General features: G+C 37.1%; 2 protein-coding genes across 8 annotated transcripts in view; one reads left to right on the forward strand and one right to left on the reverse strand.

The window, feature by feature from the left end:
• Positions 1 to 20,248, forward strand: LOC102683948 (D-serine dehydratase). 6 transcript variants are annotated; one of them, XM_015359229.2, is made up of 9 exons: positions 1 to 93; positions 3,241 to 3,312; positions 6,889 to 7,061; positions 7,963 to 8,243; positions 8,941 to 9,121; positions 11,318 to 11,439; positions 12,406 to 12,595; positions 14,242 to 14,347; positions 15,611 to 20,248. In XM_015359229.2, exons 3-9 carry the CDS (start codon positions 6,913 to 6,915, stop codon positions 15,698 to 15,700), a joined length of 1,119 nt encoding a protein of 372 aa, XP_015214715.2. In that variant the 5' UTR covers positions 1 to 93; positions 3,241 to 3,312; positions 6,889 to 6,912; the 3' UTR covers positions 15,701 to 20,248. The 6 variants fall into 6 exon arrangements, with proteins under 6 accessions (XP_015214715.2, XP_015214716.2, XP_015214719.2 ...); XM_015359230.2 differs by having other exon boundaries at positions 6,904 to 7,061; XM_015359231.2 differs by lacking the exon at positions 1 to 93 and adding an exon at positions 255 to 359.
• xrcc5 (X-ray repair complementing defective repair in Chinese hamster cells 5) overlaps positions 18,313 to 20,275 on the reverse strand; it is a 27,337-nt gene continuing 25,374 nt past the window's right edge. The window contains exons 20-21 of one of the 2 annotated variants that reach the window (XM_015359228.2): positions 19,153 to 19,227; positions 18,313 to 18,811 (exon numbers count right to left, since the gene is read on the reverse strand). In XM_015359228.2, coding sequence (XP_015214714.2) covers positions 18,797 to 18,811; positions 19,153 to 19,227 — 90 coding nt within the window. In that variant the 3' untranslated portion in view covers positions 18,313 to 18,796. Of the gene's footprint in view, positions 19,228 to 20,275 lie in introns of both variants that reach the window. The other variant, XM_015359227.2, reaches the window with a different exon arrangement.

Raw genomic sequence — 20,275 nt, forward strand, 5'->3', positions numbered from 1 at the left:
CGGAACTTCAGTGGGTCTGGTTTTTTTTTATTAATGCAAAGGTCAGATGCTCAGTTCATTTGTTTCAACTTGAAATACCAGGTTTTACCTCCGGTAAGAAAAAAGTTTTTTTTAAATGTTTTGTTTACCACGACAAACAACCGTAAAATTAATCACGTTTGTAACACATTTTTAACATTTATTTAAAAACATATTATTAGACCCCCCCCACCAAAAAAAAAACAGCTGACAGCTAAACAATTTATTGTGGTAGCTACCTAATGGTCTAAGTGTCCTACAATCGTAGTTATTTTTAAAAAGAATGTTACACCTAAACACATCAGGCTTCACCGCTGCGGAGCAGGAATAATGACAGAGGGGTCCGTAATTCTTTTATGAAGAATCCTGGTATCATGGATATCGGAGGAACGACCTGGGCAAATGAATGCATTTTTAAATATATATTTATATTATTTGGAATATTGTAGTTGTTATGCTTGACTATGCAGGATTGAGCGTAAACATGAAACAGCGTTTTCCTCGCTAGTGTTAAGGAGATAACCGAATTATGATATTTGTTGTGTTTTATACTCTTAAATACAACCACATTAATTAGTACACAGAGTCCGATCTGCAGCCCAACTGGAAAATTTAAAACATACAACTGCCCAATTTACAATACTCAATCTTATATCAGTGCGCGTACTCCTGGGACGTCTGCATCAGGAGTGAAGTTAATGCACATACACTACAACATTGTATAAAGTATACATGTCTGTATTGTCATAATGCCAAAAATATAAAAGCCGCCAGACGAGGCATTCATTTGCTTTTTATGGATTAGAAATCTGTACCAGTCGTTTCAGTTGTTCTCCTTTCCACTTACATTATACAGATAACCCAGTGTTATCGCTAGTATGATCACTTGTTATTTTATTTCATAACAATGCCAGGAAACAACATAAAAGCTGGGCATGGGGTATAATAAACTTAATTGCCTTTAAAATCCACATTTTATTATTTAAATGATATCTTTTAATATAAGGAACTGTTAAATAGTCATATTTTTTATTTTGTTATTTCATGTTTCATAAGACTGCTGCCAGACAGAAATGTACTCCTTCTTGACGTTAATTTTCTTGAAAGAACACAGCAAACCAGTTGTAGTAATTCTATAAAGAAACCATGCGCTTAACTTTTTTTTTTATATTTCATAGTCCTGGCTTGGTAGGTGGATATGGTTTCATGCCACGTAATTTGAAATATGGCAGTTGAAAGTGTTTTTTTTTATTTTTGGGTTGAGATAGTTTATGCTCACACTGAGCAAACAAAAATATATTTAGGAGAAAGGTACAGTGTTAGTTTTTGTAACATGAAGTGCAAAATCTAAAGGCCCCTCATCTTGTCTGTGCAGAGTTTAAACCAGGTGTATTTAAACAAGAAAAGTAAAAGAACTCAGAAAAAAAACGTATGGGCAAGAGGTAAAAAGTACCAAGTAAGTGTGCTTATAGTAAATAAATGGAGTGTTAGTAAAATGTTAGTAAGTAAAGGTTTATTCCATGCTAAAAAGAGAAGAAAAGAAACACAAATGGAGTTTATTTAACTAAAGTTCTGGAGGGATGACAGCAACCACTCTCAATCCTCTCCAGCCATCAGCAATTAGCAATCACTCCCTTCGTCCGTCCTCCACCGAACACTATAAATACCAGATATGATATCTCTCTCCCTCGCGTGAGACTTTTTCATCCCACCTCCACCCCAACTCCACCTCTGCAGCTGCACCTTGGTTACCTCGCGGGGGGGTCCTGGCCTCCTTGTCCTATGGCCAGGAGGTTGGCCCACAGCCAAGCGGGTTAAGCCAAATATTCACTCCACAATAGTTCGCCACACTTTGATTTTGGGATGTTGTTATTCCTTGTGAACTTTGGGCGTGTGGGACACCCGAAGAAGGCTCCTCAGCCGAAATGTTTCTTTTCTTTTCTTTTCAGCATGGAATAAACCCTTACTTGTTTACTTGTTCCCTTGCAGCCAAGGGATGCTGATGCAGCTTCCTACTTGTATTAGTAACAAGACCCAGAAGATAGCAGAATGGGATTGCGACATAACTGGAATCACAGAAGCATGGCATATAGAGAGTGGGAGAGGTTTAGTTGTAGAACTGTATCCTTTGTTAAATCAAGGCTCACAGAATCTACATATCGATCTGTATATAGATCGGTTGCAGGAAAAAAAGAAGCGTTCTAAAGTAAAAGAAAGAACTGGATGTCATGGGAGGTTTTTGTTTTGCTCACATGGAGTGGGAAAATCAAACCGGGACATTAGGCACTGAAACTGAAATGGCAGACATCCTTAGTCAGTTTGATTTTCAGTTGCTAGCTGACCTGTGAATCATAATGTAGCTGTTTTCTGAATAAGTTATAGTATTAGCTACGATAACTTTGCTAAGACTCTCTTTTTGGAAAAAAATGCCCTTTCACAGTTTTGGTCATTCATCAGACAGTATTCGGTATCTTACTCACACTAGTGAGACTCAAAGCAGGGCCTCACAAATTCTTGTCACCTCATCCAAAGCAGCCTCATTGTTTCAAGAAATGTACTGCAAAATATATGGGGATGACTCTGTTCTCAGTTTTAAAATTTCATACTTGTATTTTCTAGTTCATACTTCACTTTTGATTCTGAAGAAGATCATTGGTTTACTTTGTCAAAAATGTTTATTTTAGCCTGACAGATGGATTTTCCTTTAAGCTTGAGAATGTACCTTGTCACTCCTATTTTGCACTGATTCTAGAGCAGCAATATATTTTTATCGTTCTGAATACAAATATATTAATACATTGTGCGCACTCCACATGTGCCAATTTAAAATGTCATCTGCCCATATTTTTACGCAATTGTGAATGCTGTCAAATAACATTTTTAATTTTTGGAACCTTTGGAGATGCAAATCTTACTGAAACATTTACAGAAGAGTTAAATGTCAAGTAAACAAAGCTATTAGACATGCAAAAGTCCATTATAGGAAAAATTTAGAATGGCAGCTGGCAAATAATTGTTCTACAACTCTTTGGAGGAGCCATCAGATTATCACAAATTATTTTAAAAAGCTCCCAGTGTTATAGCTGATTTGTAACCGCAAGATAGACTGAACAGTTCTCTTTGCAGGTCGAAAAACATCGGCTCCATAATGATGATCATAGTTCATGTATTCAGATGACCTCTTCAAATTTTACTACCTCATTGTTTCTCTCTTTCCTTCAGCCGCAAGTAGCACACATTGAGTTCTCAGTTTGCTCCTGTCCTGAAGACAGCCACCTCTAATTATCAAAAACGGTAAGTACAAAAGCCTTTTGCAAGGCAGAGAACTGTTGGACCTGACCTGGTCTCCCCTGCTTCATTGAAGTATTGTGCAGAGCTGTTAGCCCAGTGTTCACTGATATATTAAATGGGAACTACAGTCCCATTTTCTCAGACTGCTTATTAAATTCTCATTAAATTAAGAATTGATGGTTTTACAAAATTTTGCAAATTCCGAATTAAGAAAAAATCGTGAAAATACTGTATAGTTTCCATATGATCGCAAATCCTTGGTCTCGCCACAGGCAAGTGCAAGAGCTTGCACGAGTGGTCCTTCCTGCTCACTAGTTACTGTGATGACATAATGTCATCACAGGTTGTGCAGCAGACATTTCACTACAGAAATGTTCCAATGTGATCTGCATGCAGTATTAACATGTTAAAAGTATCTGTCGGCAAACCAGTTGGGAGCTATATTTCTATATGGTATTGAAAAAGATGTATTCACAGCCTGCCTGTTAACAATGTAAGAGGACCATTTCACCTCACCACAGGTTTGGTTGCCTTATTCTGAATTGCAGAATATGGCCCTGCGTATGTCTGGAAATATAGTCTATTTTGTGATGTAGTTTTTTTTCTACATTATTGGATACATTTTTCTTTTATTGTGGTTTGAAATGCACTCATTTATATTAATTCTTTCTATTTCTAAAATTAATCATCACAACATAGTGACTATACAGTACTTTTACGAAGTTCACAATTTGTGCTTAATGCGGAATTTGTCGGATGTTGTGATGCCATCGATTATTTTTTTTTTGTTTCAGAGACTTAATAACCAGTCTAAGAAATTGGGACTGCTGTTTCCCTTTAAGATTTGAGGAATTATGATCTCTAATACCCTTAAATGGGACATACTGTAATTATCACCAGTATCACAAAGAAACCACAGCACACAGTGTACATTTAGCACCAACTTAAAAACTTTGGTTTCTCCCAACAAATTCAATACAGCAGTATTATTGAGAGTATTCTGATTGCCTCTATAACTGCTTGGTTTGGCAACACATCTGCCCACTTCAAAGACAAACTGCAGTGTATTGCTTCCTCTGCAGAGAGGGTACAGGAAAGAGTGCAAATGACCCCTCCCACCTAGGTTACCACCTATTTCAGTTCAATTCAACTTTATTTGTCATTATACTTACACAGGTGCATAGTATAGTGAAAAGTGTTTCTCATTAGTCACTCAGGTGCAGTATATAAATAGAACAGAAGTTAAGACAATAGACAGTAACACAATAACATAACAGTGTAATCAAAACTGCAAATACACAAACAGAGCAAGAATACAACAGGACATAAACAGTACAAAAGTAATTCAGGGAACAGTGCAGAAATAGTACAGTGATTAATAGATATTACAACTAATACAGTTTTAAGTATGGTCAGATGCGGTGCAGTTGCTGTACCAGACTGTGATGCAGCTGGTCAGTATGCTCTCCACCATACATCTGCAGAAGTTGGTGAGGATCTGTGGATGCAGACGTATTTTCTTCAGCCTTCTCAAGAAGTACAGCCACTGTTGTGCCTTCTTGATGAGACTGGAGGTGTTGAGTGCCCATGTGAGGTCCTTAGAGATGTGAACACCTAGGAATTTGAAGTTATTCACCATCTCCACCGCAGACCCTTCGATGTAGATGTGGAATAGATTTTTCCTTGTCTCCTGAAGTCAATGAATAGCTCTTTGGTTTTGCTGATGTTGAGACATAGGTTGTTGGTTCAGCACCAGTCTGCAAGTTGTTTTATCTCCTCCCTATAGGCAGTCTCATTGTTGTCAGTGATCAGGCCCACAACTGTGGTATTGTCAGCCTACTTGATGATGGTGTTTGTGCTGGACTTGGTTGTACAGTCGTGGGTAAACAGGGAGTAAAGCAGTGGGCTGAGCACAAAGCCTTGAGGGGCACTGGTGTCAAGGGTGAGCATGTTGGAGGTGAGGTTGCCAATCCTGACAGTCTGGGGTCTGCTGGTGAGGAAGTCTAGGATCCAGCTACAGAGGGTGGTATCTAAACCTAGAGCCCTGAGTTTGGTAGAAAGTTTTATGGGTATGATGGTGTTAAATGCTGAGCTAAAGTCAATGAATAGCATTCTTGTATAGATGTTCCTTTTATCCAGGTGGGTTAGTGTGGTGTGTAAAGCTATAGAGATTGTATCCTCCGTGGAGTGGTTTGTGCAATAGGCAAACTGGAGAGGATCAAGTGTTTTTGGAATGCTGGCTTTAATGTGTGGAATAAGTAGTTTTTCGAAGCACTTCATTATGATGGGGGTGAGTGCAATAGAGTGGTAGTCGTTCAGGCATGTGGGTGCTGATTTTTTTGGTATTGGCACAATCGTGTTCATCTTGAAGCAGCTAGGTACAGTGGCCTGGGCCAAGGACAGGTTGAAGATGTCAGTACAGACATCAGCTATCTGCCAGGCACATGTTCTGAGTACCAGGCCAGGGATACCATCAGGTCCAGCAGCTTTTTGTGTGTTCACTCTACTTAGTGATTTCCACACATGTAGCTTGGCTAGTGTGGGGTTGGGGTGGCAGGGGAGTCAGTGGTCCAGGTGGTTGGTTCAGGGTTATGAGCTTCGAAGCTTGCATAGAAGGTGTTAAGCTTGTTTGGAAGAGAGCGCTTACAGCGCTTGTTTTGTTCTTGTAGCTTGTGATTGTATTTATGTCTTGCCACATGCGTTGTGGGTTAGCGTTGGTGTTGCAGCGGTGTTCTATCTGGGATTTGTACTGTTTCTTGGCAGATTTTATGCCAGCTCTTAATTTTTTCCTTGCTACTCTCAATTCTTCCTCATTACCAGATTTAAAGGCTGCATCACGGGCTTTGAGCAGGGAGCGGATCTCAGTGTTCATCCAAGGTTTTTGATTTGGGAGTTTGCGTATCTTTTTAACGCTCATCACATCAGCAAATGCTGGTGACTGATGATGCATACATGTCAATATCAGAGTGGGATCCGTGGGAGGCTGCATCTTTGAACACACTCCAGTCTGTGCACTTGAAACAGTCCTGAAGCATTGATTCTGCCTCTTTGGTCCATGTCTTTACAGTTATAACTGAAGCCTTGGTGCGTTTGAGAAGTCTTCTGTAGGCTGGGAGTAGGAACAGGGTTTTTTTCATTCAGTTTGTTAATAAACTTCACTCAGAAAGACTACCTTAAAAACAGAACCATCTGGTATTTGAACAACTTCTTTCCTAGGGTTGTCCTTGCTTAACCAGAATTTCTTGTTCTGTGATCTTAATTATCTTATTAGTCTTTTTTGTGTAAGGCATATATTTTTTGCAGCACCAGGTACCTCAGAGTAAGTTCGTTGTCCATTTAATCTACTTCATGAATAAATGTGATTCTCATTTGGATTAACTCAGAGTAATGAGAATGAACACAGCTCTAGCAAGCAAAGAAAGAACTGAAAATGGGATTAAGGGTATTTGATCAGATGCCAGATCAGTTTTACCAGTTCTTAAAAAATGTCTTGCTAAGAAATGTGAAAAAATAACTAGCAACTTACCGGTCAGTAAAAGTGCTAAATAACACTAAATAAAGTAGATAATTGTTTTACAGTTTCTTTGTTGACAGTGCTTCACAATGGCAGTGCCAAAAGCGACCCAGGACCTCCTAACTCCAGCCTTTGTAGTGGACCTCCCTAAAGTGAAGAAAAATGCCCAGGTGATGATGGACAGATTTAAGAAACTAGGAGTCCAACTTCGACCCCACATGAAAACTCACAAAACTATGTAAGATATCTGGAAATATTTTTGCACTATGTAGTTTGCTGTAGCTGTCTTAATTGACTTTTTTGGTTTCAACTTGGAATGTTTTTTTGTAATTTGCATTGCAAGTCTGCAAAAAAATAATCCTAACATCTATAAAGTGTAATAGAGGCTTTTCTGGTTTCTGCATTTTGCAGTTGATTGACTCCTTTACATTTTGTCGCAATTAAAACAACAAAAATCTGGGAATAAGGAAGCATTGTTTAGTAAGTCTGAGATGCCAAGAAGTTTTCTTTTTTTCCCCATTCTCTGTGCCCAATAGTCAGCTATTGGTAATTGCTATATGAAACTACAAAATCCTCTGTGACAAATGTATGGGAATGGCAAAACATTTGATTAGTTGATGATCCATAGACCAGTTTAACTTGTATTTTGTTTCTCCACTCGCCCAGTTTGCCTCAAGTTTTTTTGTTCTCTTATGCATCCAGCCAGACACGACAAACAATGGCACATTAGTCCATCTTAAAATAGCTGTGTTGGCTCCTTTCCAATCACAATTGTGATGTTTTAAATTTTTAATGATTTGCAATAAATACATAACTATTATTTAGGCTGCAGAGATTAAAACGTTGTAATGGCGATTTAAAGGGCAGTATTTTATAGCTTTATGCCAAAACCAAGAAACACTGCATGTGTATCACAAATCTGAACTGGTTTAGAAGGATATTTGTGATTTTTTTAAAGCGAAGTTCTAAGTGTCAAACTGAAATGAATATCTGGTGGATACAGCCTTAAGAAAAACTGAAGTAAAGTTTGTAAAACTCGAAACTACAATGATACAACTACCAAAACTTGAGTTTTCTAAATGTAAAACCTGACACATTGGTGAACTAGCACCCATCAGCCTCCACCAATCCTGTCTCAGTGAAGGTGGGGACATCATGACCAATGGCACGCGCCGGTGCATCGTTGTGTCCACTTTGGCGGAAGCATCCTTTTACGCCAAGCACGGTTACGACGACATCCTGTACGCCTACCCGTTACCCTTCGACAAGGTGAAGAAGTGTGCAGAGCTATCTGAGCACCTCAGCTTGTTCCATGTGTTGGTGGACAGTCTGGCAGCTCTGGAGCAGCTGAGGAGCTGCCCTCTGAGCACAGGGAAAGTGTGGCATGTTTGGCTGAAGCTGGACTGCGAGAACGGGAGAGGTGAGGTTCAGAGAATTTTATCAACTGTAAACCAGATCACTGGTTTCACACCAGTGCAAGTGATTGTTTGTAACACACACACACAATGAAAAAAGAAAGAAATCAACTACTAAATTAAATCAAACCTATCTTTTGCAAAACTATTTTTTAAACTATTTAAAAAATATTATCTTTTTTTTTGCAAAAACTGACAGTAAAATACTTGTCCACAAAAGCTGTAAATAAATGTTAATTTTAGTAACAATTAACATGATACTTAACTACTATTACAACTACCTACACCATAGAAAGCATTTTTAATTCTTTATGAATCCACTGAGAATAAAAGTAAACAGTATTTTGTACATCAACTAGATCAAGAACATCTGTAAAACAAAGACTTCTTTAAGTATGGTACTTTATTAAACTGTAGACTTGTATATGTAAAACTTTTTTAATGGCTATTGAAGTTAACACTACCATATAGCATGATTGTATCACTGTAAATGAATGGTAGTTTTTTTTCTATTATTATGATGATGATTGTTGTTGTACTAAGGAGTCATTTAGATAAAGTCAACTGGAATCAAAATACCTGAGGAGATTCATATTTTAATACTATTAAGAATATGTGGAAGACATCAGTGTGTAGTCCCAGAGATAAATATTACCCCAGCCTTTTTAAATGTCTTATTTTCTTGCTACTGTTTTTCTACAGCTGGAGTTCCTTACAGTGATCCTGCTGCTCTTCATCTTGCCAAAGCCATTTCCGGGAGCCAGGGCATAGAGCTGACTGGGGTTTATGCTCACTGTGGGAACACATACCATTGCACTGGAGAACATGAAATCAAGGCAGTTGCCCAGGCAACCACGACCGCTACACTGGAGTTCATGGAGAAGTAAGGCCTGCAGTTCTTTACCTGCTGCATAACCTAAACAGTTCAGGATTACTGTATGAATGAGGAAGGTTCCCATTAATGAATATTTGGCTCATTAATATAATGAATTTAGGCTCTAGAAAATTATTTTTTTGTGAAACTACAGTAAAAAAAAAAAAATTCTGTCATTTATCCATAGCACTAAAGTTCTAAGTTTCAGTAAAAAAAAAAGTACCAGAAGTTGTTTTCAATTTATTCTGTACATTACTATATAAACTAAGTAACAAAAGATACAGTACTTAGCACTTATAACTGCAACAGATTAACGAAGTTATCAGGAAAATGGCAAAATCTAGGTTTGTACCACTGAAATCTCACCAAGGAGACATGACGTAAGTTAATTCATTATGCAGGTTGTGATCCTACCACCATGTATGAAGTTCTGTGTGTTCCATAAGTTAAATACAGAGAAAAGACAATCAACAAATACCAAAATTATAGGTTCTGCAAGGACTGCTTATAAAAACAGTTTTAAGATTCACAGGCCTAGCATTCAGAGCAGGTTACACTAACTTGACAGAAACCGACTGCTACACCATGTGTGCCAGTTTAAATACCTTAAGCTCCACTCCCAGCTCCTCTTGATGGACAGTAAACCTCTATTTAACCAGAGGTGAGGCATCTGTAATCTTACACAAGTCATTTTAAGTAATTAGTGTTACCTTGTGACAGGTGATGCACAAATACATTATCAAAATAGTTCTGGTGGGTAGCTGTGTCAGCATGCATAGGCTGCAAAGGAACAAGTAATAAGTTTATTCCATACTGAAAAGAGAAGAGAGAAAACACAAACACTGTGTCCTTTACATTATCAAAAGATTACAGCTTATTCACAATATTGTTATTTAGTTTTCTAACAAAAAATGAAGATGCTAAATGCATATATGATGGTAAACCCAGATGATGGTGACGATAAACCAGCAAGTAAATAGTGAATATGAAGGACCTCATAGGAAGTCATACAACAAAGACATGCAACAGCAGTATCATCAGTGATGCCAATCAGTATGTGAAAGTGAGACTGTGAAAGCCACAGTCATGCTAGTAGGATGTATGGCCACCAAAGCAGTACAAGCTGTGCATCTAACGTATGTTTTACACCAAGCTGCACATGCTATCTGGTGGATTGTGTCCCTTTCCCCTTATAGACCTTGAAAAAGTGCTTTTTCACTGATCTCTGAGCCCTGGGTGGGTCTAGTCATCTCAATAAGTGCGGTATGCAGTTATTGTGACATTAAAAAAGGTTACAAACAATAGAATGGCATATGGCCTTTCTAGCCCATTTCGTATTTAGTAGCTAATTATTCCAAGGATCTCATTCAGCCTTTTCATGAAAGAAGCTAGGATTTTGGCTTCAGCTACATGGCTGCATAATTTGAACCATATTCCAACATACCTTTATGTAAAGAAATGCCTCCTGAGATTTAAATACAATTCCACTTCACTGGTGACCTCTAGTTCATGTTTCCCTGTTGAGTCTTCAAAAGTTAATTGGATTTGTCAGTTGTTTTGCATATTGTTTTTGGTGGAGTGGGACTGCTTTCTTAAAGATTTTGAATTTTAGAACATCCTTATTTCTGGAATGACAGTTAATGAAGATCTCCACAAATCAGACACACTTGCAGACATCAAATGTCTGGGAAGGATCCAGATATACTTGTACACAGGAAAAGTCTAGAGACACCAGTTAACCTCCAAACTTACTGGTTTTCATTTGGTAAAATCACAGCACACAAAGACAATCCACGAGAACACAGGGAGTACCTAACATTTAGCATAACACAATTTACAATTTACAATCGTCACCTTTGGTGACATGGGCCACTTGATCTTCTCGTGCTTGGACGAGACATTCCATTAATTTGCATTACGTGATAGGTCATTTAGGAAAGATCAATCTAGATATCAGGAAACATTATGGCAGTATTAACCAGAACCATTGGGAACAAAGGAAAGTTTTTGAATGTAGACTGAGGAAAGGTTTGATGCAAGTGATACAAAAAAAGGATTCCTTAGACTCATGTAATGAAGATAACTGTAGAGTTAACTTTTTGATCTATTGGTCTCAGAATATTTTCATATGTATGAGGGAGCTTCTTTTAAAAACATAGAAATATGTGTTATCTCAGTGTCCTCTGTGATATTTCCATGTTTCAGACTCAAGACTGCAGGAATTCCCTGTCCTAAATCCAGCATTGGGTCTACTCCTTCCTGCAGTCACCCTGTCTCAGACATGGCTTTACTAAGTGAGGTGCATCCTGGGAATTATATCTACTATGGTGGGTTAAATGCCATCTTTCATTTTTTGTCAAATCCAGTTTATTCTTCATTTGCTCCAGGATTCAGAACAAGTTAAAATGTGTACTGTTTGAATCAAGTCTTAAAGGACTAGATTTTAGACTAAGAATAAGATTAAAATATTATATTTTTATGGCAATATGAAGGCCTTGAGGAGTCCAGTTACAAAAGACATGTACGGATGGGTTTTTGGTAAATAATATGAAAGTAATGCCCATTGTTTTAAGGATGACTACATTTGCACAATGATTTAAAAAATATTTTTTCAGTTAAAAAACATAAATGTAGCAGTATTATTAGATTACATTTGGTGGGTAAAAAATGATTTTTCATCCATCCATTCTGCCATAACATCCTTGCTTTTAAGTAAAGAAAATTAATCGTGGAATGAAACAAAACTTTTGGGCAACAAGCTATTTTCTAGGTTTCTTTTTGATTTGTATTTGTATTTTACAAAGATCATTCAGAAACATGAAAGTTTCATGTGCAAGTTGGTTGCACAGTTCCTTGCAGTAGTCTTTGTTTGTGCGGTCTAAATGGATTATTTTGAGTTTTATTATCTAGAAAGCATTACCATGTGAGCCACTGAATCACCAAACCCTAATAGATCCAAGGGTTTAAGTTTTAATTCAGTGAATTTGTTTTTGCATTTCTTTAAGGATTTTCTTCTGAAACTGTCTGATTTTGCAGGAAATTTGATAATCCACTCAGGGGAAATACTGTACACTTACTGTATGTACCATAAGTCTACCATTTCTAAGAAATATAATAATAAGGTGTACCGCGACCCTCACCAGGAAAGGTGGAGTGAAAATGGCTGGATGGATAATAAGTTGTAATAAAGCAATTAGTAATTAAAATAATTGTAAAATTGGTTGAAATCATTTCTGAAACTGTGAAGTGTGACTTATTTATTTCCATGTTTTTTGCTCTTTTTTTAACCCTAGATGTGCAACAGTCTGTAATAGGATCCTGTAAGATGGAAGATATAGCAGTAAGAGTGCTGACCAGGGTCATAGGTCACTACACTCACAGAAATCAGCTGCTGGTGGACTGTGGCTGGGCAGCTCTAAGTCTTGATAGCCGGGGTTGCCTGCCTACAGGCTATGCTGTGATTGAAGGACATCCCGAACTGAAGTAAGAACCACATGTGTACAGTTACTGAAGTGAGAGATGTGTTAAACCCGTGAATGGGAAGATTAGAGCAAATGTTAGACACAATAAGAGGTCACATATAAGTTTACCACAGTTTACATTTACATAGATGTTGGACCTCCTAAATTGATTCATGGGTATCTAAAGTTCAAGAATACTTGATTCAACGGTGCACTAAATGCACAGTTACATTGCTAATGTAACTATACCCTGAGATAATTTTACAATTATATGAACACATTATTGATTCTTTCTCAAACACAGCTGCCCATGTTAAAAACATGGAAAGAGCTTTTATAAACTGAGTTGATTATACACGCACCCATTGTAATACTCAGAGCTATACAAGTAACCTAGATCTGTAGAAAATCATCAATTGCTGTAATTTGTGACAGCAATGTCTGCATTTTATTTTGTTCTATTTTAATGAGGGTTTTGCATATTATAGTGTGTGAGGAATAATCCTTTTTTTATTTTAACAAAATCTTGACAAGTCAGTGTTCAAATCTGTTATAAGTTCTAATTTTGGCAGATCTCAAAGTAGAATTGCTAACCTGTGAATTCCATTCATATTCAAATAAATTGAAAAAATATGTTGAAAATTCAAACAAAGTTGTCATCATTTTCAAATTTTGTGAGCTGCCTAAGAACATAATGGTTAGAAATGATTTTAGGTTATGCAGCCATGTTTGGGTACTACGACAGTAGGATCCGATTTAATAACATCACTGGCCAGTTTGTTCTTATGGACACAGTACTCAGGCAGTCTAGGAAATCGCTCCTTCGAAATGTTCAAAACATTTTTGATCTTGCCTGTGAAGCTCATTTTACTGTGCGACAATTCAGTTTGAAAATGGGGGAGGATAGAGGAGGAACAAAGTTAGCAAACTAGCACTTTTCATTACTCAAGTGAGACATTGTGAAAAATAAAGCTATGTATTGACTACACTATTTTTTCTAAACATAGCACTAAGCACCTAATGTTTTTTGAAACAGCTAGACTCAGTAGTTATCACCAGGCACAGTACTATCCTTACTGTTAACAAAGTTGTGTGCTCATGTAAATAACATTGTTGTTCAAGTAGGTAGCTGTGTCAGGCTGCAAAAGAACAAGCAAAAGGTTTAGGTGGATAGCTGCGTCAGCATGCGTAGGCTGCAAAGGAACAAGTAATAGGTTTATTCCATGCTGAAAAAAAGAAGAAAGAGAACACAACGTTTCGGCCGTGGAGCCTTCTTCAGGTGTCACCTAAAGAAGGCTCCACGGCCGAAACGTTGTGTTCTCTTTCTTCTTTTTTTCAGCATGGAATAAACCTATTACTTGTTCCTAAGCAAAAGGTTTATTCCATGCTGAAAAGAGAAAGGAAACACAACCAAAGAAAGCTCCACAGCTGAAACATTGTTTCTCCTTTCTTTTTTCAACATGGAATAAACCTTTTGCTTGTTCCTAAATAACATTGTGCCCAATTAGCTACTGATTTGAAACCTAGACTCTTGCATTTTGTTACATTTTCTGTGTATGGATCAATTTACAGATCGCCTTACACTGCTTTGTTCTTTGACAATGTTGCCAAATGGCTTTTTATGTACAGTAGTTGAAGGTAATTTCATCTCATTTTTATTTTATGTAGATTGCTTTCAATGACCCAGGAGCATGGGAGGATAGAACCAATCTCTGGGAAACTGGATTTTGACAAATTTCCTTTGGGCAGCCTTCTCTATATTATCCCCTACCACGTAAGTGTGTTTTTAGAAGGATATTTGTTCCCTTGTTTTAATATTTGTTTGTGCTTTACATTGACCTGAGCTAAGCTTTGTGTTTACTATTAATAATTGAAGTTCGTAATGAACACTGCATTTTTAATTGGGATTGCTCCTGGTAAAGTCTATATTTTAATTTTAACTATGACTTTAGTCAAAAGCAAATAGTTTTTTTCTGTTACATTATGGTAATATATTATGGTACATGGTTTATCACCTTGTTATTATGACTTTAATATAATGAAATTTTAAAAGTATCAGGAAATGAGTCTTTTAGCATTCTAGTGAACAGAAACAATTAATTTCACATAGTATTGCGCAATACAAAGTATATCTTTACATAAAGCTACATGAAAACATTATTATTGTTGACACCGTTATGCCTGAGCCAAACAGCAAAACGAACCCACGTCACCAAAGGATACTCTGCTTGAATCCATCCAAAAGGCTCGCAGTTTATCCTGAACCTGTTCTGTCTCTCAGCAGCCAGTTACTTTCTCAGCACCAGACAAGTGTCATCATTTCCTGCCAGTTTTTCTGTATATCAGCACAGCCCCATGTCTACACCTGCCCTTGAAAAAATGGTGCTCGCATTCCAGTCTTGTCTGAACCCACTTTCCATTCTGCTTCCATAATCTCTGTCTTTCTTCATTTTACTTCAGCTATCTATGTCTGCCTCTGACTTTTTCCAGACCCTTACAGGGATACTGCGCTTGGATTTTCAAGTCTGTAAGAAAAGCACACCTGTCTATATTAGTTGGCCATACTTGCTTGGGACTTAAAATACCAAATCTTATTCTTTCTTGATTTTAATGTATTACACTGAGTTTATTTGGAATTACAGTTAAGATAAAAGCCAAAACAATTAAAAAACTGTAAATATTTACAGCTTTCAGATTTCTAATACAATTTTTGAAACTACTGAAGCATGTCAGGCTCCTGTACTAAGATATGTGATATGGAATCAGTGTTTTCAACTTGAAGGAAACTAGTTAAGGATGGCTGAATTATAATGTTTTCTCATTGGTAAAACATTAATGTGCTATGCTAATAGAATAAAACTAGCAGGGAGAATATGATAAATAAGGAAGCTCTGTTTTGGCTTAAATATTTCTGTTAACTCATGTAAATTTATATTCCATGTTTGACCAATATTGAAAGTTTCAGCCTAGGAATTCTCTTACCTTTAATCTAATGTGACGTTTAGTACTATAATTCCACTTCTGTGTGTCTTTACAGGCATGTGCCACAGCCGCAATGCACCCTGTCTATTTTGTCCAGTCAGAGAATAAGATTGTGGACACATGGAAACCAGTTCGGGGATGGTAAATGAATGTGAGAGTGTGAAAAGCATGTGACCCACTTAACGCTGATAAACATAGAAGAGTAATCTTTTTTTGTAAACGTAAATGACAAAACTGTCAACCTTTTGACCCATGATGTCATCATGATGATGAGTTCATGTTATATTTAGGCAACTTGGTTGCCTGTTTTTCTGTTGTCTTCATCCCACTGTCCCTGCCGCCACTACAGTTTAATTAAAATATAAAGTAATTAAGAACTAACAGAAATTGTGACTACAAAACTTGCATTACTCTTAAAAAGCATTATGTTGACTAATTTGTTGTCTGATTCTTTAATTCAAAGCAACTTACATTTGTACGGATTTACACAGCAGTACATTTCACTCAGTTGAGGTGAAGTACCTTGATCAAGAGTAGAACAGTAGTGACTCAGCATGGATTCGAACCCACAGCCTTCCACTTCCATTGAGTGAAATGTACTGCTTAAACTAAGTCGTGAACTCTAAACACTGCTGGTCTATAACACCATAAAAATGTTTTTAATATTTCATGATGTAAACAAAATAATAATCAGAATTGCTTTTTGGTGAAGAAACAGCAGTTAATGAATAGTGAAAGAATATTTTTCTACATTTTAACACTTCACAAGAATATCTGACCAATAATGGCCTGGTAAAATAGAAATGGAAATTACTTTATCCCTTTACCACATTAATACTTTTATATAGACTGTTGATGACTATAGCTTTTAATTTTAAACAGACATTCCACAAGAAAGCAAGTATTCAAACATGCTCTCGTCTTTTTTGTACAGCTAATGCTAAAAGAAATGTTTTTGAAGACATAAGCATTCTGAATCTTAAAAAAATAATGGCTCACTTTCTCATTAAATCATACAGACAGAACCCTTCCCCTGTGGTTCACTGTCCTGTAAATGTTGGCCTCTGCCATTATAATTTAGTAATGCTAGTACAGTACTAATTTTTACATTATTTGCTGACATTACCTTTTTTATTTTTTTAAAATTAGAGAAACATAATTAAATATATTTAACCTTTTCAAATATTCTTTAATACTTTCAGTTCTTTGTTTTGACATTTTTAAATATTGTACATTGTTTAAAGTTTCTATGCTTAATACTATAGGTGATGATCATGCCGTTTGATGTGTGACTTGTCCAGCATAGAAGTACTAAAGCCACTTTACTAATGTCCTGAAGTCAAAATTATATTATATACCCAGATGACTATGCAAACCCAAAGAGGACTGAAAAATGAGCACTTGGATCTGTAAATAAATATTATAGACTTACTATTATTACTGTTGAAAAATGTCTAACTTCCTTACTTTCTTTTGTAACTGTAGCTGACACGCCAGCATGTGTTGTATGTCTGCTATGTTATCTCCTATGTGTCACACTCTAAACTAGGGGTTTGCAATGCTGGTCCTGGTCACCCACATACCTGTTGGTTTTTATTCCAAATGAGCCTTCACAATCAAATCCTTCATTGATTTAAGATTAATTTGAGCTCTTAAAAATGTTGGAGCTTTAACCATTGTATTTTTTAAGGGAAGTCAAATCCCACACTTATGACTAGAAACAAAATGCAAATATTCAATTGAAGCAACTTCTCAGATCAAGTAAGGCTTGTATTGTCTTTGCCATGTGCCTGAATGCAATATTTGTAGGTGTGGCTAATTGAATCCAGCATGCTTAGGGTCATGTATAAAAATAGTGGACAGGCCTGGTTGCCTGTTATTATGGTTGGATGGCAGCAAGCGGAGACCTTGTGAGAGGGTGATTGTTGGGGCATAGTGTGGGTACAGTGATCAAAGCAACTGAACTTAATGATGTTTCATGATCAACATGGTATCTGTACATTAATTTGAAGTGAAAGCAAAACAAGCAAAAAGGTGCAGATCAAGAATTACAATTTTAAATCTGGAGTGCATTTAGCAGTCCATAAATCACTCATCACAACTAGTAATGCATGTTTTCAAGCACAGTGGTGTAAAGAGTACAGACTATGGACTACCAAGCAGTGGAGAAATGTTATATGGGCAGATGAACCATTCTTCACCTTGTGATAAACAGATGAGGTGCCAGCTTAAGGAATTCAACAACACTGGGTGCTTGGTTCTACCAGTGAAGGGTATGGGTATAGTTTGGGTGTATTCATTCCTTTGGAAGACGTGGTCAGTGCTAATGGCTACCTCGTGGTACTGAATAAATATCTACATGCTATGTTGCAGCATTTCTTCCAAAATGATAATCACCTCCTCCTCAGAATGTGTGTGTTTGACCATAGGTTTGATGAGCAATGTTATCCATGTTACAGGCTTTGTTAGTCAGAGCTGAACCTTAACAAGCATTTATGGGATATTTTGGCATGGCACCTAATGACATTGAATGTTGCTGATGAGGAATCAACCAAGTGTAATTTGATTCTACCAGGATAAAGTCAATGATGCTCCTGCAGAAATTCAGACACCAGGAGACTTCTTGCCATTCTGCATAAAAGCTGTACTGGTAACATGTGGTGGCCAAAACTTTACATTGGTGACATCACATTGAAGTTTTCATTTTCTGTTCACTATCTGTAGAATAGGTTCCACCAAATAAGGGACAGAGAATGCTTTTTGTGAAAAAAAATTATTTATTAACTCGTATAAAATACATCTCATTTGATTGTTTAAACCAGCAATGCTATTGAAAGTTATTGAAAACTTTCACCGTCAATAACTAAAATTACAAGATTTACAGACAAATTCACCCAACTAAACATTTAAGGAAAATAAAGAGTGAAGTAAGAAAGCCTTCGGCTTCCAAAAGTTTCTTATAGTCCTGCTATCTCCAGAGAAATATGCCAGTTGAAACTCATTCTAGAAATTATTTTAATCCCTCTTGTTCATGGAGATACACTCTTTATTATTTAATGTACCATCACTGAATACTATATATAGTGTTTAAAGTGTTTGTAAATTCTCTAAATTTCAGCAGAACTATAGATATGAAACCTTCAAATGAGAAAGCTGTAGGAAAGTACAGGAAAAGCAGACATTAGAAAGCCATTTAATGACAGCAGGTCTGGGGGCCCATCTCTTCAGATCGCTCTCTGGCTCACATCATGTCCAGCTGTGGAGACAGAGGAGCACATCAGAACACGATACCCCTCCAAAATAGAAATAATTTACTGCTCATCTGGACAGCACAGTACAACAAAGGACTGAATTTGTTTTTGCAAACTTTAAATGTATGAAAATACTAATCAAATGCCCTTTCAAAGAATATAAAAGTATGATTTGTTAGTTGCTCAATTACTTTCTTCACAAACCGCAGAGGAACTCCTGACATGTAGCTTAACTCCAGCACAGATCGAGTACAGCACTAAAGAATGACAGCAATTATTAAACAAAACATAGTCATTAAGGCAGAGAAGAGGCACACAAGAATACTTCACAGAACTTTCTACTCACCAGATCATCCACATCTCCTTCTTCATCAGCAATAGGTCCTGTTTCCAGAGCTGGCTTCTCCTCTGCTGCCAAGAACTGTGAGGTTAAAAACAAAGCAAGATGAGCTATCAGGACTGCATTTCTGTTTTGCTTTTTTACACTGAAGTTTCCAGTGTACTGCTGGTCACAGCTGGTAGTGTGAGAAAAACAGTAAGAATGGTAGTGAAAGAACAGTATTATAAAAACAGGATGTGCTGTAACACTATATATATTTACATTCAGTCTTCTGTCTGTCTTCTCTAAAGCTTTTTTTAGTATAACTGTTGGTTACCAAGCAGCAACAAAGAACCTTTTAACATACACTCAATCTATCTTCAATATGGCCAGCAGCCAAATAGCCATGCATATCGCAACTGACACCCCACTGAAGCTACGCAGGTGTGGGGAAAAACATCTGGGGACAAACTAAGGTTGCTGCTGGAAGTGGGGCCAGTATGGAGCACACACCCTATAGTCTGTGTGGGTCCTAAAGCCCCTGTATAGTGACTTTTTACTATACTGTAAAAAGGCACACTCCTTCAAATGAGATTTAAAAGTGAGGTCCTGACTCTCCGTAGTCATTCAAAATCCCAGGGCGTTTCTCGAAAAGAATAAGGGTGTTACCCCAGCATCCTGGCCAAATTTCCCATTGGCCTTTACCAATCATGGCATATTAATAATCCCCATCTATGAATTGGCTTCATAATTCTGTTCTCCTCCCCACTGATAGCTGATGTGTGGTGGAGGGGAATCCCCATTATCTGCGAACCACTTTGAGTGGGGTGTCCAGAAAAATGCTATATAATTGTAAGGAATGAATTATTATGATGATGATTATCATTATTAAAAATAACTCAAAAGTCACAACCTCAAAGGCTGTTCTCTTTTCTTGTGAAAAATGGGACCTGGCATTGAGTTTGTATACTTGGAGCAGTCCGGGTTTTTTCTGGGTGGTTTTACATGTAGGTCTCTAGACCGCCTTTTCTGCAAACTTGTAAAGAGTAATGTGTGTTGTGTTTGTCTAGTTGTATGTAGTTAAATGTGTATTGTCACTTTTAATAAATATTTGTTTAACCAAGTGTGCCTGAATTATTACTCTTTTCAC

The sequence above is a fragment of the Lepisosteus oculatus genome, chromosome 12 (genome assembly GCF_040954835.1).
Source record: "Lepisosteus oculatus isolate fLepOcu1 chromosome 12, fLepOcu1.hap2, whole genome shotgun sequence".
Taxonomy (NCBI): domain Eukaryota; kingdom Metazoa; phylum Chordata; class Actinopteri; order Semionotiformes; family Lepisosteidae; genus Lepisosteus; species Lepisosteus oculatus.